General features: G+C 56.1%; 1 protein-coding gene across 1 annotated transcript; it reads right to left on the reverse strand.

Annotated features, from left to right (window-relative positions):
- Positions 1-15: 15 nt before the first annotated feature.
- Positions 16-19259, reverse strand: PTPRH (protein tyrosine phosphatase receptor type H). The gene is made up of 17 exons (XM_086690699.1): positions 18689-19259; positions 16067-16100; positions 15583-15849; positions 12724-12978; positions 11311-11580; positions 10086-10385; positions 9473-9739; positions 7584-7662; positions 7412-7459; positions 4214-4304; positions 3747-3837; positions 3398-3474; positions 3170-3304; positions 2800-2922; positions 2423-2583; positions 701-836; positions 16-593 (listed from the first exon to the last, which is right to left on the reverse strand). Exons 1-17 carry the CDS (start codon positions 18737-18739, stop codon positions 483-485), a joined length of 2496 nt encoding a protein of 831 aa, XP_086546825.1. The 5' UTR covers positions 18740-19259; the 3' UTR covers positions 16-482.
- Positions 19260-22298: the final 3039 nt, after the last annotated feature.

Raw genomic sequence — 22298 nt, forward strand, 5'->3', positions numbered from 1 at the left:
ACTATAGCAAGCATCTCTGGGGGAGAATAGTGATTTAATAAATTATGGGATAGAAGAAAAAGATATGTACACGCAGTGGGGTGCAGGGAAATCTCAGATCCCAGAAGACAGATTTGGTTTCTGGAATAAAAAATGGGATGGATCCTGTCTGCCTTTGCACCAGGGGTAGCTAGAGTTCCAGACGCGAATTTCTTCCTTCCCCAGAATCCAGCAGCCTAGGCCTCCAGCCTCCTCCTCCCTCGAAGAACTAGGAAAGCCTAGCTCCCATCCCTCCTCCTCCAAGGGACCAGGAATCCAGGATACCCGCTCCCACCTGCCCTCTGTCCTCCAGGGAAACAGTTTAGACACCAAGGCCTCCCCTCCTCCTGCAAGACTCAGGTGTCTGGGACCCCAGCCCTCTGCTCTCCCAGGGCTCCAGGAATCTGGGCTCAAGTGGAGATCCAGAGTCTGAGTCTCCACTGGGGTCTCAACTCTCTTGTGGCTTAGACATTCTCATACAGCGGGTTCACGTACGAAGCCCCTTTCTCTGCTGGGGCTAGGGGTGACTGCTGGAGACCCCGCAGGATGCACTGGTGCAGGAACACGTACTGGGCCTGGGGAGGAGCACGGGGTAGGGGGTGAGGGGTGCCCTTCTGAGCCTGGGCCTGCTTTCCCCCCAGGCCCCACCCCCACCCCCCTGTGCCCTCGGGAACCCCATCACCTCAGTCTGTAGCATGAGAGGCCTGCTCTCCCTCATCTTCCGCACGTAGCTGAAGGCTCCCACAAAACGCTCACGCTCCAGCTGCCGCAGCAGGACGTCCAGGGCAATGAAGGTGCCTGTGCGGCCCACGCCAGCACTAGGCAGGAACAAGAAGGGGTCAGGTCACAGGAAGGGGGAGTCTTGGCTGATTGGAGGGATCTATTTTTGGAGCATCCGGGATCAGAGTATATTATTCAGCAAGATAGCATTCTGGGGGGATACCGTGTAAGTGGTAAAAGCCACTGTGTGTGACTCTGCCTGGAGCTCCTTCTGTCTGCCTGGCCCTGCCTCCAATGCGCTATGCGCCCTTGTCACTTTTCCCAAGCCTGAGAAGTAGGAGCTAACAGCACACCCATTTTACAGATGGAGAAATGGAGGCCGAGAGCAGTGAGGTCGCTTGTCTGTCCCAGGTCACTCTGGAGCTCACACACGAGAAAAAGGAACTCCCAACCTGACCATTCAAAAATATATTTTTTTTAATTTTTTTTTTCAACGTTTATTTATTTCTGGGACAGAGAGAGACGGAGCATGAACGGGGGAGGGGCAGAGAGAGAGGGAGACACAGAATCGGAAACAGGCTCCAGGCTCTGAGCCATCAGCCCAGAGCCCGACGCGGGGCTCGAACTCACGGACCGCGAGATCGTGACCTGGCTGAAGTCGGACGCTTAACCGACTGCGCCACCCAGGCGCCCCCAAAAATATTTTTTAAACATAAACCCATTTTAAAGTAAACAGTTCAGTGCCATTTAGTACATTCGCGATGGTGTTGTGTGACCACCACATCTAATTAGTTCCCAGACACTTTCGTCCCCCCAGAAGGAGACCCTGTACCCGCTAAGCAGTCGCTCCCCACTCTCCGCTCTCCCCAGCCCCTGGTGACCATCAATCTGGCTCTGTGGGCTTACCTATTCTGGACATCTCCCATAAACGGGATCCTACTACATGTGACCTGTCGTGTGTGGCTCATTTCACTCAGCACCGTGTTATCAAGGTTCTTCCACATGGTGGAATGAACCAGTGCTTCGATCCTTTTTCTGGTTCAAATCAATTGTCTTAACCATTACGCAGGAGTCCCTTTTGTGCTTGGGGGAGGGGATGACCCCCTGCTGGGGACACCTCCAGGGGGTGCTATCCTGGGACAGGGCGGCAGCAAAGAATGTAAGAGTGCCGCCACAGGCATCAGCTTGACCCCTTACGCCTTGAACCCAAGACGTTCACTTTCTGACTGGGTTTCCCCAGCGCTGTAATGGGGAGGAAACCCTTTTGGTCATGAGGTTGCCCTGAGGACCAGCAAGACTGTGACTGTGGAGTTTCCATCACGTCACTGGCGGTACGTGCTCCCTGAATGCGACTGTCACTGTAACCAGAGCCCCCATTTCAGAGGCTGTCGGCCACTCTGGAGCAAGCCCCTTTTCGTCCCCCCCCCCCCCCCAGCCCATAACCTCCTCTACAGTCTTCAGTATCGACGACAGGAGAGTGATGGGCGGGATGAGGTTCCCGGCATGCACTGGAGGTGTTTCAAATATTTCTCAAAACCTTTGACTGTTTCTCTCTCTTGCCCCTCACCCCTTCCTCCCTTCTCTCCACCGACGCATTCCCCTCCTCCTCTCTTCCATCTCCTGTAGAAGGTTCTGGTTCCTGAAACCGGCAGGGGCCGTTCTCTTAGAGCCAGCGGGTCCTCACCTGCAGTGCACAATGGGGGGGCCTCCCTCCACGGTCTGGTCCAGCCACTGCCGGACCATCTTCCGGAAGGCCAGCAAGGGGTCTGGGGAGTGGGGGACGCCGTGGTCTGGCCAGGTCATGTAGTGGAACTGACGTACAAGTAGTGTCTTTTGCTCTTGGATCTAGGGAGAGGGAGGGGAGGCTGGGGAGGGAGCGCTCAGCACCCCAGGGTGGGCTGGTTTCTGACTGGTGGGGGGCATCCCTGGGCACACTGTGGTCCCCTGAGACAGTGACGCAAGTCTAGGCTTCAGGAGGGGTTCTGAGGAGTCGACTGCCCAGAATGTTCTGGGGGAGGGAGCGAGGGTCGGGGTGGGGCTGGCAGGGTGGAGCAGACTTACGTGCCGGACCCTCAGGTCTCGTACTGTCCAGTTCTCCAGCACCTTCTCACCCTCCAGGGCCACTTGTAGGTGCCCATATGTGCATGGCTGGGCGTCTAGAGGCCAGTAGTACTCACACTTCACCTGGGGGACGACTGAGAGGTCAGAGAACCTGTCCTGATGCCCGTCTACACCGGGGCTCTTGTACTCAGTGCCTGGTGATGAGGCGAGACCTACCGGCAGCCAGGTATAGACTCATCCCAGCCAGGAGGACCCCTCCTTCTCAAGGCCACTGGGTTATACGGACCAATGGATGGGCCGAGGGTACTGGAGGAGGTTGGGGTCACATGGGAGGTCAAAGCTCAACACCTAGACCCTGCGGATCCCTCACCCGGCCAGACTCCACACAGTTGGTCAGCATGACCAGGACGCGGCTCTGCTGCTCCCACACCAGGCGCCAGAAGTCAGCCACCGTCTGGGGCAGGGGGCCCTGGGCTGCAATGAACTCACGGGGGCCCCAGAGACCCTGATGGGAGAAAACAGGCAAGTCACAACCCCCTCCAGTCCTTCTCTGCTCAGCTTTGCTCAACGCCCTCCCGGTTCGCAGCCACAACCTTACAGGTATGAAGCTGGCGTTGATGTAGTCGGAGCCTGGTTCCTCCTGGTGGGGCTTCAGGGACACCCGGGACCAGTCGTCTAGAGGAAGAGGCCAGCATTAGTGAAGCAGAGACAGGCGTGGGAGACCCAGGAAGGTATGGAGACAAGACTGAGACCCAGGGACTGAGGGCACACAGGCTCTGGGAGCCCTAAGAAGGGTGGATTGACTTCAGCAGGGAGGAATGGGCCGGGTGCCCTCCTCACAGTGGGTAAGAGCTTTGTGTCCCATAGGGAATAAGGGAAGGGGCCAGGGATGGGGTATTGACAAAGTCACGGCCAGGGGTAAAGTCAGCAGAGGCCTTAAGACTCACAGGGCAGCACATTTCGGTAACGGTTCTTGGCACTGTTTTCGAGGGCTGAGGCCACCATTTGAGACTGCTTGGTGCCCTCCAGAGCCAATCGCTGCGGGCAGAAGCAGAGAGGGGGGGGGGGAGCATGGACCCTGGAGTCTCTCCATCTTCCCCGGAGGACACCCCCGTTCAGCACCGCCCCACTCACCCCCGCGCCCTGGAATTCTGTAGCACCCGCAGAAACGTGTACCATCACCCTGCAGGGCATTGGGGAGGCTTGGGGGCAGTGGGGACCAGAGAGGTAGGCGACAGAAGACACAACATGGGGAAACCAACGTGTTTCCTTAGGGCTGACCCGAGGGCGCGTTAACGGTGTCACAGGCGAAAACATAATTGTGCCTGAATTTTTTTGCATGCGCAAAGAAAGGTGTGGCAAGGTCTGGGGTGGGCACGTGGGGCTCAGCTCAGCCCCTCGCTCGTCACCACACCTGGTACTCCACTGCGAAGCCTCTGTTGTCATCCTTCTCGTTCTTCCTCACGTGGGCAGCAAAGTCTTGTGACGGGATGTTCTCCAGGAGGCTGTGGGAAAAGGGCAGAGTTTAACTTCCCTTGGCCCTGTGATCTTGGGATAAAAGAAAGGGCTTTTTTTTTTAAGTTTATTTTTATCTATTTTGAGAGGCAGAGAGCAAGCAGGGGAGGGGTAGAGAGAGAGAGACAGAAGCCCAAGCAGGCTCTGAGCTGTCAGCAGAGTCCACCATGGGGCTTGAACTCACAAACCGTGAGATCATGACCTGAGCTGAAGTCACTGAGCCACCCAGACACCCCTGGGCCTTTTTTTTTGGGGGGGGGTCGCTCTTTATTTCTTTTGACCCCCTTCTCCCGAGTCAACTACCCTCCACCCTCTGCCTCGGGCAACCAATATCTGTTCTCAGGTTCTATCAATTCAGTGTTTTAAATTTTTTTTTTTTAATTTTTTTCAACGTTTATTTATTTTTAGGACAGAGAGAGACAGAGCATGAATGGGGGAGGGGCAGAGCGAGAGGGAGACACAGAATCGGAAACAGGCTCCAGGCTCTGAGCCATCAGCCCAGAGCCTGACGCGGGGCTCGAACTCACGGACCGCGAGATCGTGACCTGGCTGAAGTCGGACGCTCAACCGACTGCGCCACCCAGGCGCCCCTAAATTTTTTTCAGATATGGGGCACTTGGGTAGCTCAGTCAGTTAAGCATCAGACTTAACTTCGTCAGACTTGATTTCGGCTCAGGTCATGATCTCCCAGTTCAGGAGATTGAGCCCTGCTGACAGTACAGAGCCTGCTTGGGATTCTCTCTCTCACCCCTCCCTCTCTGCCCCTGCCCTGCTCACTCTCTCTGTGTGTCTCTTTCAAAATAAATAAATAAACATTAAAAAAAAAAAGGCAGGACATTGGGACACAGGCCACACCATGGGTGAATCTGGGGAACATTATGCTAGCTCAGATAAGCCAGTCACAGAAGGACCAAGACTGTGTGAATCCACTTCTGTGAGGTAGGTCCCTAGAGGAGTCAAATCCACAGAGACAGAGAGCGGACCGGGCGGGGCACCAGGGCCTGATGGAGGCGGAGGGGGGATCCTGTTCAATGGGGACAGAGTTTGGGTTTTGCAAGATGAAAAGGCTCTGGAGACAGACAGTGGGGACGGCTGCACAGCAGTGGGAATGTGGGGGCGCCTGGGTAGCTCCGTCAGTTCAGCGTGAGCTCGTGAGTTCGAGTCTCGCTTCGGGCTCTGTGCTGACGGCTCAGAGCCTGGAGCCTGCTTCCGATTCTGTGTCTCCCTCTCTCTCTGCCCCTCCCCTGCTGGCTGTCTCTCTCTCAAAAATAAACATTAAAAATTTTTTTTTAAAAATTCTTTGACCTCATGCAGCTCCAGCTCCTTCTCGCTCGTCCTCTTGTAAGACAGCTTTATAAACACTGTCTTGACCCAGTTCGGAGGCCGGGGGCTAGAGGCCAGTCCGGCCCCCTTCTTGAGCAGTGGTCAAGCCCACACGCCCACCACCTCGTGCATGTGGCTCTCACACGCTGAGCCACTATGCACCTGCCCTCAGCCCTCAGGGCCGGGTGCCTGACAACCAGAGGCAGCCCTTACACCCCGGAGCTTGCCCAAATCATTGCACTGGCCTCCAGGTACCCATTCCTTCCCACGGAAACCATAACTAAGGCTCTTGCCCACCATTGTCCCCACCTCCCCTGCCTCCCGACTGAGACCGTGTGACTTACTGAGGACTCCCCTCTTGGGATCTGTTGCCTTTATCACACCTAAGCAACAACAAAGCCTGTTAACAAAGCCCGTGCACGTTTAAACTGCTCACACACACCAGTTTTCTCTGCTTCTTTTCTCCACATCACCAATGCCTGGTGTCTGCAGCACCACTCCACAGGGGAGTGACCCCTTTCCCCAAAGTCCCCCTATCCTATTTGCCTCCTTATCTCCAATTCTTTTTTTTTTTTAATTTTTTTAATGTTTACTTATTTTTGAGAGAGAGAGACAGAGCATGAGTGGGGGAGGAGCAGAGTGAGAGGGAGACACAGAATCGGAAGCAGGCTCCAGGCTCCGAGCTGTCAGCACAGAGTCCGACGCGGGGCTCAAACCCTCGAACTGGGAGATCATGACCTGAGCCGAAGTCAGACGGACGCTCAACCCACTGAGGCACCCAGGTGCCCCTCCTTATCTCCAGTTCTAAGGGCCGCCTCTCAGTCCATCCTTGGAGGGATGGCTCAGCAACATTTAGCTCTGCTCCTGTCTTCTTCCTGGACCCGCTTCCCCCACGTGACACTCTGGTGCCACTCTGCTCAGTCGCCGAGATACCCAACATTCTCTAAACGCTCCAAGCATGCTCCTGCCCCAGGGCCTTTGCACCTGCTGGTCCCTCTTCCTGGAACGCCATTTCCCAAGATGTGCACATGAGTCTGTGCACAAATGACTTCCTCTTAGTCATCTTCTTGGTATGGCTTTATCTGGACAATTTTCTACAATTTTCTCTAATTTTAACACCCTATCTTAAATATTCTTCTACCTTTTCTGGGGCGCCTGGGTGGCTCAGGAGTTTAAGTGTCCAACTCTTGCTTTCAGCTCAGGTCACGATCTCACGGTTGGGAGATGGAACCCCGCGTTGGGCTCTGTGCTGGGCATGAAACCTGCTTGAGATTCTCTCTCTCACTCTCACTCTCTTGCTCTCTCTGCCCCTCCCCCGCTTGCACTCTCTCTCAAAAACAAAAGGAAAAAATAATAAAATAAAATCGGCTTCTACCTTTTCTATCGCCACTTCTTGCTCTACTGCCTCCTGTATCACAACCTCTATTATCTTGTTTATTAATGATTTTTTTGTGCTCGATTGTAAGCTTCACGAAGGCAGGAATCTTTGTTTCTCTCACGGTGTCCTCTGTGCCTAGAACAGTGCCTGACACATGATACACGTGCTGAGTGAATCTTTTGTTGGAGGCACATAATCCCAGAGCTGGAGTTGGTTCCAGAGCCCCTGGCCCAGGCCGGAGGGGGGCGATGAAAGGCTTGTGATCCTTGGGGCAGAGAGCATTGCGTGTCGGGGTTCACTGAGCCCACCCATTGACCTATCCGGTGACCAGCAAGCACCCCTCGATTTGACCTGACAGTGCTTCTTCCAGATGTTTCTCCAACACTTTCTGCTTACCTGGAGCCCAGAACCTTGGGTGCCGGTTTCCTCTGGCTCTTCTTGTGCCTGGGAAAGAGACATTGGAACAGAAGGCTTGGGGGGGGGTCAGGCCGGAACAGGGATCCTCACCCTCTCCCTGCCACCCCGTCCCCACCCGAAGACAGCCAGTCAGCCCTGTGACGAGTCCCACCTCTTCTTCAGGAAGAAAATCAGCAGGCCCACCAGGATGAGAAACAGGACCACACCGACGATGGCTCCGGCGATGACCCCTGGGTTAGGAAGTACGGGGACCGTTGGAGTCAGCCTCTTCCACTGGCAACCTGTCTCTCCTACCTCTGTCCTCACCCAGACTGTGACCGGAGGGCTGACAGGGCAGATGCGAGGGCAGAGAAAGGAGAGGAGAAGGCCTCTGGATAGAGCCCCACCTCCCACCCAACTTTCCCGAGGAGCCTGGTCCAAAGATATCATTTGCTCAGGTAACCTGGCTGCCAGAGTGCCTCTTCCCCTCCTTGGCCCAGATTAATGATTCTCGGCGTGGGCGATTCTGTCACCGATGTCTGGGGACATTCTGGGTTGGCACCATGGGAGTGGTGTTGCACTGGCATCCAGCAGGCAGGGGTCAGGGGCACTGCTCAACATCCTACAATGTACAGGACGGCCCCCACAGCAAAGAACGATCCATCCCCAAATGTCAGTAGGGTCAAGATTGAGAAACCACATTGACGGCATTGATGCCTCCCGCCAGAACAGAGACTCGTGTTCTCAGAGGTTCTGTTTGCTAGCAGAAGGGTACCCTTGCAGTGGTGGTGCCCATGGTCTTGGCCCCAGGCTCTAATGGGCACAGATCCCTCAGGGTCTGTCCTTAGACATCTGGTCTTGCAGCAGACTCCAGCCCACAGCCTGCCTCCATCAGCTGTCGTGGCCCCAGGATGCAGCTTCCCAACAGCCCTGGTTACGAGGACCTGTCAACAGGCTCTAGAAGGGTCTCACACAGCCCATTCCCCTAATGGACCTGGTCCCCATGGACACAGGCATCTTTCCTCTCCCTTCCAGAGACCCTCTTTGCTGCTAAGCAAGAGACATTCCTGGGCAGCAGGAACCAGAGAAGCCCAGTTGGGCATCTATCTATCATTGCCCCAACCTGCCATCTCTCTCCAGATAAAAGACGCAATCTTATAAGAGGTCCTGATTCATAGAAGGTGACAGATGGGGCCCAGTGAAGCTTATGGCCACCATCAAAGGTATATGATCAGAGTTTTACTAAGTATGAGGCCCAAACCTCTCCCAAATACGCCACCGATGAGTGGAAAATGGTGCAGTCGTGTTGGGGAAAAAAAGTTTGGTACTTCTCCAGAAGATAAACACAGAGTTAAGTACTTGATCCCACAACTCCATTCCTGGGGATATACCCAAGAGAAAGAAAGTTCCTTTCTGCACAGGAATGGGTACATGAATGTCCATAGCACCATTACTCGTAATAGCCAAAGACTGGAGACCACCCAACGGACCCATCCACAGACGAACAGATAAACGAAATGTGGTCTCTGCATACAGTGGAATATTATTTAACAATAAAAGGCAATGAAGCACCGATACGTGCTACAACATTGATGGACCTTAGAAATGGTACAGCAGGTGAGAGAAGCCGGCCACCAAAGACTGATGACATACATCACAGAAGGATGATGATATTTTTAGGAGACGTCCAAAACAAGCAAATCTATAGAGACAGAAGATAAATTTGAGATTACCGAGGCCAGGTTGGTGGGGAAGTGAGGGAATTAGGGGCTGATGGTGTAAGGAGGTGATTTTTCTTTAGTGAGTAATGAAAATAGTGTAAGAGTGAAGGGTTGGCCAAGTCCTGTGGGTGTAGTGAAGCCATTAGCTGTACACTGTCAGTGGGTGAATTTTATGGTATGTGAATTATATCTCAAGAAAGCGGTTTTGAAGAAAGCAGCAAAGAAAGCAAACAGGGAAACACAAAGGACCCCTTGTGTAGGTAAGACTCCTTCACAACAGAGCCCGATGGGATCTAGAGAGCCTTTCACCGTAGCTCTGTCCCCGTGGGGATCTGCTTACCTGCATTCTCCGTGTGGCAGGTCACAGGGGCAGACGGGGCCCTCATTCCATCCCAGATGGTGGTGACGGTGGCTGGGTAAGACTGAGCTGGCTGGAGATCCCACACAGACACGCCCCTCCCACAGGACGATCCATTCTGGCAGTCCCGCTGTCCACCCACCTGCAACTCAAAGGCCTCGTAGCCTCCCACGGGGCAGGACCAGGTCAAGATGACCCCGTGGCCCCCAGAGGTGCTGATGCAGGAGGTGATGGTGACTGGGCTTGGGGCTGGGTGGAGGGGACAGGAGGAGTCAGTAGGAGCCATACAGGGTGCCTTTCCATCTCCCCACCCTACCCCCACTTCCCGCCGCTGGTGCCAATTCTCTGAGAACTAGCACATCCTTTCCCTCCCAAAACCAAAACACCTCTCTTCAGCTCTCATTTTCTGTCCTCTCCCAATGGACACGCAACAGATCCCTTCGGACTACCACTCCCATGAGGCCTTGGGCTCTCTGTATCACTGCAGCTTAGCAAGGCATGACCCCATGGCCTGATGGGATTTGGAGTCCACTCCCCTCCCATCGCCCCAAGGTCCAACCTCAGCTCCCACAAGGTAGAAGGGGGCCCATCTCACCTGTGGATGCAAGGAGGCTCTGCGCATAACTGGTCACCTTGTTCCTGTCTGCCCATACGCTGAAGGTGTACAGAGTCCCGGGTTCCAGGGTCTGCACCTCATACCAACTGTCATTGGTCCTGCCTGTGTGGTTGGTCTGATGTCCCTGGGGGTCTTGCTGTCCCTGGGGATGTCCCCCAGGGGTCCACTGGACCCAGTACGTGTAGAGCTGAGAGTGAGGGTCTGTGGGGACCTTCCACCGCAGGATGATTGAGTTGCTCGTCTGGTTTTCCTTGTGTAGATCCATGACTGTGTTGGGAGCTGAGGAGGGAGGACAGGAGGTCAAGGGGGCGGGTGTATCCTCAAGGACCCTCCCGCCTGAGCCTGCCCACCTCCCCTGACCCCTCAGTCACCAGACGAGTCCACTTCCTAAGAAGAGTGAACCGCAGAAAAGAGGCCAGGTGGGGACCAGGATCACCGGGGCCCTCTCTGTCCTGAGTCTATCGTCCTGGGTCCTACGCATCACCTTTCTCAGGTGAGCAGACCGAGGCAGGGTCCTTCCTTACTTCCGGGCCCTTCTTTCTTTTTTTTTTAACGTTTTATTTATTTTTGAGACAGAGAGAGACAGAGCATGAATGGGGCAGGGGCAGAGAGAGAGGGAGACACAGAATCAGAAGCAGGCTCCAGGCTCTGAGCCATCAGGCCAGAGCCCGACGCGGGGCTCGAACTCACGGACCGTGAGATCGTGACCTGAGCTGAAGTCAGACGCTTAACCGACTGAGCCACCCAGGTGCCCCCGGGCCCTTCTTTCTTGACGGAGCTGTTGTCTTTAGTCTTCTTAGCCCAAATAGCCGAAGACTAAACAGTTCCAGGCTCCATGCACACACAGTGAACCTAGTTCCTGGGGGTAATTTTGGCTCCTGTCACACTTGGAACCCTTCACATATAGGCTGAGAGCTGGGTTGCTTGGGGTTCAGTAGTATACTGGGATGAGCCGTGCCCTTCTGTCTTCTGGCTTTGCTGGTTCCTGAGGGGTGGTGCTGGATGGTCAGGGGCTCTCTTCATCCCCAAAGACAGACCTCGCAATTAGAAAGTTCTGGCTGCAGAGGACGGACTCTTCCTAAAAGGCAGACTTACAAGCTCAAGGTTCTATGAGGCTACATGGGGTCACCAAAGTCTCCCCAACCCTTTCTCTCTCTCCCATCCCAATAGTACTGGCTCTGTCTAGAACCAGCACGAGTCTCACCAGTGGCTCCAGTGAGTGTCCGGTTGTCACTGCTGACCTCATTCCTCTCTGCCCAGACGGTGATGATGTACAAGCTCCCAGCTTCCAGTTCTGTTAGTATGATCCCCGTATCTGTGGTGTTCCGGATGCTAATGGCGCTGGTGCTCTCCTTGACCCATGAGACCCCGTAGGTGTAGAGAGGATGATCTGGGTCCGGGGGAGCTGTCCAGCTCAAGGTGATGGAGCTGTTGGTCTGCTTCTGCACACTGAGGCTCGTCACTGCGTTGGGGACTGGCAGAAGGAACAGAGGGTCAGAATATCCTCTCCCTGGTCCACGAGAGTCCAAAACACACGGACGGACCTCCTCCTGGGGCAGCCAGCCTTGTTAAAGAGCATTTCTAGACAGGGAACCTGGGGGTAGGGACGGGACACCTGCATCCTTATGCTCAGCCGCAGACTCCCAGACAGGCCTGTCCCCAGAAAAGGCCACCTCTCTCCTGTGGACTCAGGATTTGGGCACGGCTCGGCGAGACTGTAAAGACGGTAGCTGGATCCCAGAACCCAAAGGTGGTGCCACCTTTGCTGGTTCTTCAGCTCTCACCAAAAGAGAGAGTGGGCATTGATGTTTGTCATCGGGGGGCTTACTGGGGTTCTTGTCTGGAACCAGCACAGAATTCATTCTTTTCTGCCCACACAGAGAGAATTTATACAAGGTCCCAGTTTTGGGTCCCTCTACCGTGAAACTGAAGTTTTGGATAAGTGTTGGGTCTCAGTTCTGTCTCCGTCTCCAGTTCAGTGGACCCAATAAATGTAGTCCCAAAGGCCAGGGCCCAGGGGGCACCTGCCAATCTGAGTGATGGAGTTGATGGCCTGAGCTTCCATTCTCAAGACCGTGATACAGTTGGGAACCAGGAGAAGAAGAGTCGGAGGGTCGGAGTGTCCACATTCCATGGTACCTAATGTCCCCACAGTTGAGGCAACGTGCCTGTGCTCCCTACACAGTCCTGGTGGCTAAGGAGAGACACCCCCTAGTCTTAATGTCTGTATTCTAGAGGGTCCCAGACCCTGACTGATCCCAGCTCAGAACCTGTGATGTTCTTTCTTCAACTCCTGGTCAATGTGACCCAAAGAGATGCTCAAAAATAAATAAACGTTTTTTTTTTTTAAATTTTTTTGTAATGTTTATTTATTTTTGAGACAGAGAGAGACAGAGCATGAATGGGGGAGGGTCAGAGAGAGAGAGAGACACAGAATCTGAAACAGGCTCCAGGCTCTGAGCTGTCAGCACAGAGCCAGATGTGGGGCTCGAACTCACAGACTGTGAGATCACGACCTGAGCGAAGTCGGCCGCTCAACCGACTGAGCCACCCAGGCGCCCCTAAATAAACGTTTTTTAAAGGGGAGAGAGAGAGAACTGCAGCAGGTGGCACTCACCTGTGGTGGCGTTGCAAATTGTCACGGAGCTGGCGACTCCATTTTTCTCTGCCCACACGGCAAATTCATACAAGGACCCGGGTTGCAGTCCGTCCACCACGAAGCTGGTGTTGGTTGTGTTCTGCGTCTCACTCCCAGTCCACTGGATGCAGTAGACGTAGTTCTGAAAGTCAGGGTCATCTGGCTCCTCCCAGATCAGGGTGACGGAGCTGGTGGTCTGAGCCTCTACCTTCAAGTTCCTGACGGGATAGGGGTCTGAAAAATTAGGGAAAGGGGTCCGATGTCAGCAAGGGAGCAGATCAGGGGTACAGTCAGTGGACATTTTTAGCCCTCAAAGTGTCCAGTCCTGCCTCGACTACTGGTCCCAGGAGAGGTAAGGCGTGTGGTCTAGACCAGCGCTTGTCCAACTTCAGTGTGCGTACATAACACTGGGGATCTCGTTAAGATTCGGGTTCTCGGTCGGTGGGTCTGAGATGAGACCCAGACTCTGCATCTCCAGCCGGTTCCCGGCACACGCCGGCACTGCCCACCCATGGACCAGAGTTTGAGTAGCAAGGGTCTAGACCAGCAGTTTCGAACAGAATTGCTGCAAAGATGGAAATGCTGTTCCAAGGCCCAGTATAAGAGACACTATCCCAGGGGGATACGGAGGGGGACTGGGACCCCCTCATCTGAGCTCTTGAGCACATGAAACATGAAACTGGATTTTCCATTTTAGTGAACTGAATTTTAAATAGCCCCACGGGGGGGCGCCTGGGTGGCTCAGTCGGTTGAGCGGCCGACTTCATCTCAGGTCGTGATCTCGCGGTCCGTGAGTTCGAGCCCCGCGTCGGACTCTGTGCTGACAGCTCGGAGCCTGGAGCCTGTTTCAGATTCTGTGTCTCCCTCTCTCTGACCCTCCCCCGTTCATGCTCTGTCTCTCTCTGTCTCAAAAATAAATAAACGTTAAAAAAAAAAATTAAATAGCCCCACGGAGGTGACGGGGGGAGGGGCTGCCATATTGGCCAGAGCGTCTCTAGAGCGAGGAAACTGTCCACGTCAGGATGATGGAGCTGACGATCGGAGTTTGCATCGTCAAGACCAGACACGGTTGAGAACCAGAAGAAGAGTCAGAGGGTCAGGGTGTCCACGTTCCATGGTGCACACAGGGAGGCCAGATTTGTCGGCGATCCTGTGGGTTCTCAACCATCTCCTACCACCCTCCTCAAGCAGAACAAAAGGGAATGAAACAGGGGGTGGGACCTGAGGAACCTTCGAGGGTCTTCCTGGAGCCAGGAACCTTGTTCTTCTCTGCCCAAACAGAAAATTCACATGAGGACAGTGACTGAAGTCCTGCCCCACTCCCCACTTTGTAACTGGTGATGGTCCTGTTTTGGGTCTCACTTTTGTCACTGTCTCCATGCCACTGGACCCAGTCAGTATGTGCTCTGAGGCTCTGGGTCCTTGGGGACCTCCCGGTGCAGGGTGATAGAGCTGTTGGTCCAAGTCTCCCCCCTCAGGTTTCTCACAGGGCTGGGGGGCTGAAAGCTGGGACTGTGTGGGGTCGGGAGGGGTCCTAAGCTCTGTGTGACCGCTGAGCCCTTGCAGTGCACCTGCTCCTGCTCCAAGAATGTGCTATCGGTGCAAAATACACACTGTGCTTTGAGGAGCGGGTATGAAGTTAAGAAAATATCTTGGGGCGCCTGGGGGGTTCAGTCGGTTGAGCGTCCGACTTCGGCTCAGGTCATGATCTCACGGTTCTTGAGTTCAAGCCCTGCATCAGACTGTGTGCTGACAGCTCAGAGCCTGGAGCCTGCTTCCGATTCTGTATCTCCCTCTCTCTCTGCCCCTCCTCAACTCGTTCTGTCTCTCTCTCTCTCTCTCTCTCTCTCTCTCAAAAAATAAACATTTAAAAAATGTAAACTATCTTCTGGTTCTTTTATACGTCGATTACATTTCAAAATGATAATATTGATAATATTGATAATATTTGGGGGCACGTGGCTGACTCAGTCAGTAGAGCACGCGACTCTTGATCTCAGGGGTGTGGGTTCGATCCCCAGGTTGCTCGTGGAGCCTGCTTTTGAAAATGGATAAGCCTGGGTGACTCAGTCAGTTAAGCATCTGACTCTTGATTTTGGCTCGGGTCATGATCTGACCTGGGCTCGAGCCCCATGTCGATCTCTGTACTGACAGTGAGGAGGCTTCTTGGGATTCTCTTTCTCTCTCTCTCTCTGCCCCTCCCCCACTTGCTCACACATGTGCTCTCTCTCTCTCTCTCTCTCTCAAAATAATTAAACTTTAAAAAATGATAATATTTTGGATCTATTGAACGAAATAAATTCTCACTTTATAATTGATTTCACGTTTCATTTTACTACTTTTAAATTTCTTTGTCTTTTTAAGTAATCTCTACACCTCATGTGGGGCTCAAACCCACAACCTGGAGATCAAGAGTCACATGCTCTTGATCTGAGCCAACCAGGCACCCATCTTTTTACTTATTTTTAAAGTGGTTGACATTGGGGCACCTGGGTGGCTCGGTCGGTTAAGCGTCCAGCTTCCGCTCAGGTCGTGATCTCACGGTTCGGTTCGTGGGTGGGGGCCCGGCTTTGGGCTCTGTGCTGACAGCTCAGAGCCTGGAGCTGCTTTGGATTCTGTGTCTCCCTCTCTCTTTGCCCCTCTCTTGCTCATGCTCTGTCTCTCTCTCTCTCTTTCAATAAATAAACAAACATTAAAGTGGTTGATCGAAAACTTAAATTTACACATTTGGCTTCCGTTCAATTTCTCTTGGGCGACAGAACCTGCCATGTCCTTGTCGCTGCCGGCCACCTTTTGGGAAAAGCAGAAGTCGAGAACATGGCCATGACTGCCTCTCACCTGTGCTGTTTTGCAGAGTCTGCTTGGAGCTATTGGTCTCATCCTGCTGCACCCACACGGAAGACTCATGCTGAGACCTGGGCTCAAGTCCGTCCACCGTGAAACTGGTGTCGGTCGTGCGTGGGGCCTCAGTTCCGCCATCCCGTCCGGTCCACAGGCCCCAGGGGGTGTGGTGCCTCCGGTCCAGGCCACGGGGCGTCTGCCACTGCAGGGTGATGGAGCTGGGGGTCCGGGCCTCCGCAGTCAGGTTCCTGCCAGGGCTGGGGGCTGAGGATCAGGAAGGAGGGCCTGGTGTGAGCACAGAAGGTCAGTACTGGGCCTTCCACGACACCCAGCGCTTGCCTGAGTCCAGAAAGGACCGTTTCCTTGAGTGCCGGCCATGGATCACCGTGCCCTCCGTGAGACCACCTCCCCACACCAGAGCTCACACGGGTTTGGGTGCAACCTCTCCGTGTGGGCGGTAGACTCAGCAGGGGTCACTCACCAGCCGCCCTGGCCCCTGTCCAGCTGCACAGGCCCTGGGAGAACACAGAGGGGAGAGTCAGACTCTGAGCCTCGTCTCCCTTGACCCAGGGGAGACTGCAGGGCTGGTGGCAGGGGGGAGGGGGGAGGAGGGATCTCGCCAGCCACCCTCCTGTCCTCTGCCCTAACCCAAGTCACTGGGGCCTGAGGGAGAGGAGGGACACAGCCAGCTGTCTCCTCCCTTGAGGCTCTGCTCTAACAAAGGTCACTGCAACATCCATCTGTCTTTTCTTGGTGTGTGTGTGCTGAAGCCGGGAGTGTGGCAGGGGCGGGGCTCCAGGGACCCAGGAGCTAGGGTTGGCTCCTCTGATAAGGCCAGGGGATAATGGTTACACATTCAGAAAAATATGGCTCTGGAAGACGAGGGGCAGGAAGTTAATCAGCAAAGTGGTAATGGGGGAAGATACTGAGGTTGGGGACCAGGAGCCAGACACCTGGTCTGAGGGAGGAGGGGCCGGGGGCCTGGACCCCTGGGTCTGAGGGAGGAGGGGGCTGGGGGCCTGATTCCTGGGTCTGAGGGAGGAGGGGCTGGGGGTCTGGACTCCTGGGTCTGAGGGAGGAGGGGCCGGAGGCCTGGACTCCTAGGTCTGAGGGAGGAGGGGGCTGGGGGTCTGGACTCCTGGGTCTGAGGGAAGAGGGGCTGGGGGCTGGACTCCTGGGTCTGAGGGAGGAGGGGCTGGAGTCTGGACTCCTGGGTCTGAGGGAGGAGGGCACTGGGAGCCTGGACCTCTGGGTCTGAGGGAGGAGGGGCTGGGGACAGAACTCCAGGATCTGAGGGAGGAGTGGGCTGGGGGCAGGACTCCTGGGTCTGAGCGAGGAGAGGCTGGAGTCTGGACTCCTGGGTCTGAGAGAGGAGGGGCTGGAGTCTGGACTCCTGGGTCTGAGGGAGGAGGGCACTGGGAGCCTGGACCTCTGGGTCTGAGGGAGGAGGGGCTGGGGACAGAACTCCAGGATCTGAGGGAGGAGGGGGCTGGGGGCAGAACTCCAGGATCTGAGGGAGGAGTGGGCTGGGGGCAGGACTCCTGGGTCTGAGGGAGGAGGTCCTGGGGCCGAGACTCCTGGGCCTGAGGGAGGAGGGGCTGGGGGTCTGGACTCCTGGGTCTAAGGGAGGAGGGGGCCGGGGGCTTGCACTCCTGGGTCTGAGGGAGGAGGGGCTGGAGTCTGGACTCCTGTGTCTGAGGGAGGAGGGCACTGGGAACCTGGACCTCTGGGTCTGAGGGAGGAGGGGCTGGGGGCCAGGACTCCTGGGTCTGAGGGAGGAGGAGCTCGGGGCAGAATTCCAGGATCTGAGGGAGGAGGGGTCTGGGGGCAGAACTCCAGGATCTGAGGGAGGAGGGGGCTGGGAGCAGGACTCCTGGGTCTGAGGGAGGAGGCCTGGGGCCGGGACTCTTGGGTCTGAGGGAGGAGGGGCTGGAGTCTGGACTCCTGGGTCTGAGGGAGGAGGGCACTGGCAGCCTGGACCTCTGGGTCTGAGGGAGGAGGGGCTGGGGGCCAGGACTCCTGGGTCTGAGGGAGGAGGGCACTGGGAGCCTGGACCTCAGGATCTGAGGGAGGAGGGGCTGGGGACAGAACTCCAGGATCTGAGGGAGGAGGGGGCTGGGGGCAGAACTCCAGGATCTGAGGGAGGAGGGGCTGGGGGTCTGGACTCCTGGGTCTGAGGGAGGAGGCCTGGGGCCAGGACTCCTGGGTCTGAGGGAGGAGGGCCTGGGGCTGGGACCCCTGGGTCTGAGGGAGGAGGCCTGGGGCCAGGACTCCTGGGTCTGAGGGAGGAGGGGCTGGGGACAAGGACTCCAGGGTCTGATGGAGGTGGGGGCCGGGGGGCCTGCACTCCTGGGTCTGAGGGAGGAGGGGCTGGAGTCTGGACTCCTGGGTCTGAGGGAGGAGGGCGCTGGGAGCCTGGACCCCAGGGTCTGAGGGAGGAGGGGGCGGCGGGCCTGATTCCTGGGTCTGAGGGAGGAGGGCTGGAGTCTGGATTCCTGGGTCTGAGGGAGGAGGGGCTGTAGTCTGGACTCCTGGGTCTGAGGGAGGAGGGCACTGGGAGCCTGCTGGGTCTGAGGGAGGAGGGGCTGGGGGCCAGGACTCCTGGGTCTGAGGGAGGAGGCCTGGGGTTGAGACTCCTGGATCTGAGGGAGGAGGGGGCTGGGAGCAGGACTCCTGGGTCTGAGGGAGGAGGGGCTGGGGGTCTGGACACCTGGGTCTGAGGGAGGAGGGCTGGGGCTGGGACCCCTGGGTCTGAGGGAGGAGGCCTGGGGCCCAGACTCCTGGGTCTGAGGGAGGAGGGGCTGGGGGTCTGGACTCCTGGGTCTGAGGGAGGAGGGCTGGGGCTGGGACCCCTGGGTCTGAGGGAGGAGGGTCTGGGGCCCGGACTCCTGGGTCTGAGGGAGGAGGCCTGGGGCCCAGACTCCTGGGTCTTCGAGGGCACGCCTGAGTCTTGCCAGAAAGCACAGTTCACTCTCACAGTGGACGGCAGTATCTGAGAGCCCAGGTGTGAGGCTCGCTGACAAGCCGGAAGCCTGCTTCCTTCTCCGGGAAGCTCCTACTCCCTCAGGACCCCAGCTCCCCACCCCTGTTTGGGAGCACTCACCAGCAGCACCAGGCTCCCCCAGGCCCCGAGGCTCCCTCCGGTCCCCATCATGTCTCCAGACACTGCCGAGGGACCCAGGTGTCCCAGCCCTGACCTTCCACCTGCTGGACTTTAAACGCGAGAATTTCCCCTTTCTGAGTCTCATGGTGGTGAAGCCACGGGCCAGGGTGGGAAGGGAGGAGGAGGAAGTGGAGGCACCCGGCCCCGCCCACCCCTCAGCCCTGGTCCTCACCTCTGCGCACTCCTGCGCTCTGGCCCCGCCTCTCCGGCCCGCCATGGGGTCTCCCCTCCCGCGTCCCCTCACACTGCCCCACCCAAATCGCCTGGGTCAGGGGCCGCTTCTCCGCAGCCGCCGCCGCCATGAATGCACAGAGCAGGTCCTGAATGGTCAGGCCGGAGTCAGGCCTGGGAAAGAGACAGCTCCAGCTCCATCTGTCAAGGGGCAGAGGAGGCTGGGTCCAAAGCCCTGTCCTGCGGTGGGCTCTGTGCATTGACTCAGGCCCCGTCACCTCTCCCTGCCTCCACAGCACAGCGGCCCTCAAGGTGTGAGCCCTGTTCATTATCACTCCTGTCTGCCTATCACATATGACATGGCATATGGGCCCCCCGCCGCCCCCCCCCCCTCCCGCCAGGTGCACCCTCCTCCTGTCCTCCAACCATCTCCCTCCTCCCCTTCCCTGGGGATGCAGTCAGAGATGGACCACACTGGGTTGGACGGGGTCAGGACTCTGTGCTATTTCCGTCACAGGCCAAACTGTTAGTATTTGCTTATTTGCCTCGCCCGCCCCGTTTGACCTTGACCAAGTGGCTTAGACTCGCAGTGACTCAGATTCCCCAGCTGTAAAAACGTGAATACAACTGCTTATCGATATACTGTGGGTAAGAAATGACTGCATACATATAAAATCTTAGAATGATGGCCGGCCCTTTTAAAACGCTTGATAAATCATAGCCACATTTATTTACTTGTAATGGTTGTTCGTTTATTTATTTTGAGGGAGTGCAAGTGAGCAGGGGAGGGGCAGAGACGAAAATCCCAAGTAGGCTCCACACTGTCAGTGCAGAGCCCGACACAGGGCCTGAACCCACAACCGTGAGATTGTGACCTGAGCCAAGATGGAGTTAGATGCTTAACCAACTGAGCCACCCAGGTGCCCCAATTTTTGGGTCATCCCTAAGACCTCCAGAGTCCAGAAGAGCTTTTCAGGGCATTTTTGTTGACTTACTGATTCTGTTCATTCCTACCACCAACCACCTGTGTGACCTTACCAGCCTCCTCCAGAGCGAAGGACCCGAGAGCAAGAACAACATAGAAGTCACACTATCCTTGATGACCTTGCCTCAGAAGGCACACACCATCATTTTCAGCACATCCTCCTCAGGATGCCGGTCAGCCCCTTTCATGTGGGAGCGGACCACACAAGAATGTGGAAGCTGGAAGCATGGACCCCTGGGGCCATCTTGGATGCAGGCAGCCACCCCATCATGTGCACACATAGTAACACGTTGGCCATGTCTACCACTTTCTGTAACATGAATCCCCGTTTGTCAAGCACATGGGATAAAGTGGGAAGCAGGGAGAGGCAGTTACCACTTTACTGCTGGCTCTGGGAGCATCTCGGTGCTTCGACACCATCCCTGCCCCAGAGGAGGAAGAGGGGGCTCAATTCTGTGCCCCAGGCATTTCATCAGCCTGTTTCTTTTAGGATGAGTCTTCTGTCCAAGGTGTCCCCAGGGTACCCAGGGCATTTGCACCTACCCTATTTCTAAAGACAATGATCTTGACAGTGGGGTTCAGCTACCCATTCATTCCAGGTACCTGTCTCCGTGGGGCTCTGCTCACCTGCGTTCTCCCTGTGGCAGGTCAGAGGCAGACGGGGCCCTTATTCCATCCCAGACGGTCATGACCATGGCCCGGTAGGACTGAGCTGGCCAGAGATCCCACATGGACAGGCCCCTCCCACAGGAAGATCTGTCCTGGGGGGTCTAGCCAATCTTCTTCTTCCCAAAACCAAAATGCCTCTTCAGCTCTCATTTTCTGTCCTCCCCCAATGGACACGCAACAGATCCCTTCGGACTACCACTCCCATGAGCCCTTGGGCTCTCTGTATCACTGCAGCTTAGCAAGGCATGACCCCATGGCCTGATGGGATTTGGAGTCCACTCTTCCCATTGCCCCCGGACCTCACCTCAGCTCCTACCAGGTAGAAGGGGGCCCATCTCACCTGTAGATGCAAGGAGGCTCTGCGCATAACCGGTCACCTTGTTCCTGTCTGCCCACACGCCGAAGGTGTACAGAGTCCCGGGTTCCAGGGTCTGCACCTCATACCAACTGTCCGACTGGTCCTGCCTGTGTGGCTGATGTGATGTCCCTGGGGATCTTGCTGTCCCTGGAGATGTCCTCCAGGGTTTCACTGGACCCAGTACATGTAGAGCGGAGAGTGGGGGACTGTGGGGACCTTTCACCGCAGTTCCCTTGTGCAAATTCGTGATCGTGTTGGGAGCAGGCAAGCGGGGGTGCGGTTCCTGGAAACATCTCCCTCACCTGCTCTCTGCCCCAGAGCACCTGTAGGTATCCTTACTCGGTGAAGGGGTATGTGTCTCAGCCTCCCAGGCCCCCTTCCTCCAGTGGAGCGTCCATGATGTTGGGTCTCCCACCTGTCACATCCTCCTAGCCCAGGGGACCCAGTAGGTGGAGGGTGAATGGAGTCTTTGGGGTGAGGCCAAAGTCCGGAGCTGGCTGAGTCTGGAGACCAGAAACTTGGACGTGGATACTTTAGGGTATGTCTTGTCTTCTAAAGCTCTCTCAGAGGTAGATTGGGAATGTGTGGTGATTGCCCAGCCCTGTTGCTAAGGAGGGACACCCCCTAGCAACAGGGCTCCATCCCTTGAGCTCAAATGAACTGTCCAGATCCTCGAAAAGAGGCCCAGAGCAGCCCCTTCCTAGCAGCCCAGAAGTGCCAAATCCCGAACAGTTGTGTGTCTCACCTGTGGGCAGGTCAAAGACTTGGGTATCACTACAGACTCCACTCCTTCTCTCCTGGATGGTGAAGGTGTACCAGGCCCTCCTTTCCAGTCCCCCCACCATGACCCATGTCCCTGAGATGTTCAGGATCTCACTGGCGAAATCTGGCTCACAGCACTGGACCCCGTAGGTGTAGGGTGGATGGTCAGGGCCCAGAGGAGCTGTCCACATCAGGATGACAGAGCTCATGGTGCGGTCCTGTGTCCCCTGGTCTGTCACCGGATTGGGCACTAAGAGACGGGACACGGTCAGCATTTCCAAATCCCTGAGTACCTGCACCACACCGGGACAGACCTGGGTGCTGAGGACGTTCTCTAGAACGAGGGCCCAGAAGCTAGAAGCCTAGGATGGGATGTCAGTCTGGGGCCCTCCGCCCCTGATCTGTGAGTCAGGAGGCCCCACAGACCTCATTTCCTGTTCTCCTCGTTACAGCCAGATGACCACATCTCACCTGTGGACACGCTGCCTACGTGTCTCAACAAGGTCATGGGAGTGTCGGCTCCCACAGTACTCTGCTAGAGCACTGTCTTTACTAATTACCTCCTACTGTTGCCTCAAAGCTGGAAGTGGTCTTTGCTAATCCTC

This window comes from Puma concolor, chromosome E2 (assembly GCF_028749965.1).
Source record: "Puma concolor isolate L17-30 chromosome E2, mPumCon1.1.hap2, whole genome shotgun sequence".
Lineage (NCBI taxonomy): Eukaryota > Metazoa > Chordata > Mammalia > Carnivora > Felidae > Puma > Puma concolor.

Excerpts from the sequence above, each read along its gene's own strand:
- PTPRH (XM_086690699.1), bottom strand. The coding sequence starts at position 18,739 with ATGATGGGGACCGGAGGGAGCCTCGGGGCCTGGGGGAGCCTGGTGCTG. Across the intron at positions 12,979-15,582 it reads GACTCTGCAAAACAGCACAG|ACCCCTATCCCGTCAGGAAC; the intron begins GTGAGAGGCAGT and ends CTAATTTTTCAG. Across the intron at positions 594-700 it reads CTCTCATGCTACAGACTGAG|GCCCAGTACGTGTTCCTGCA; the intron begins GTGATGGGGTTC and ends GCTCCTCCCCAG.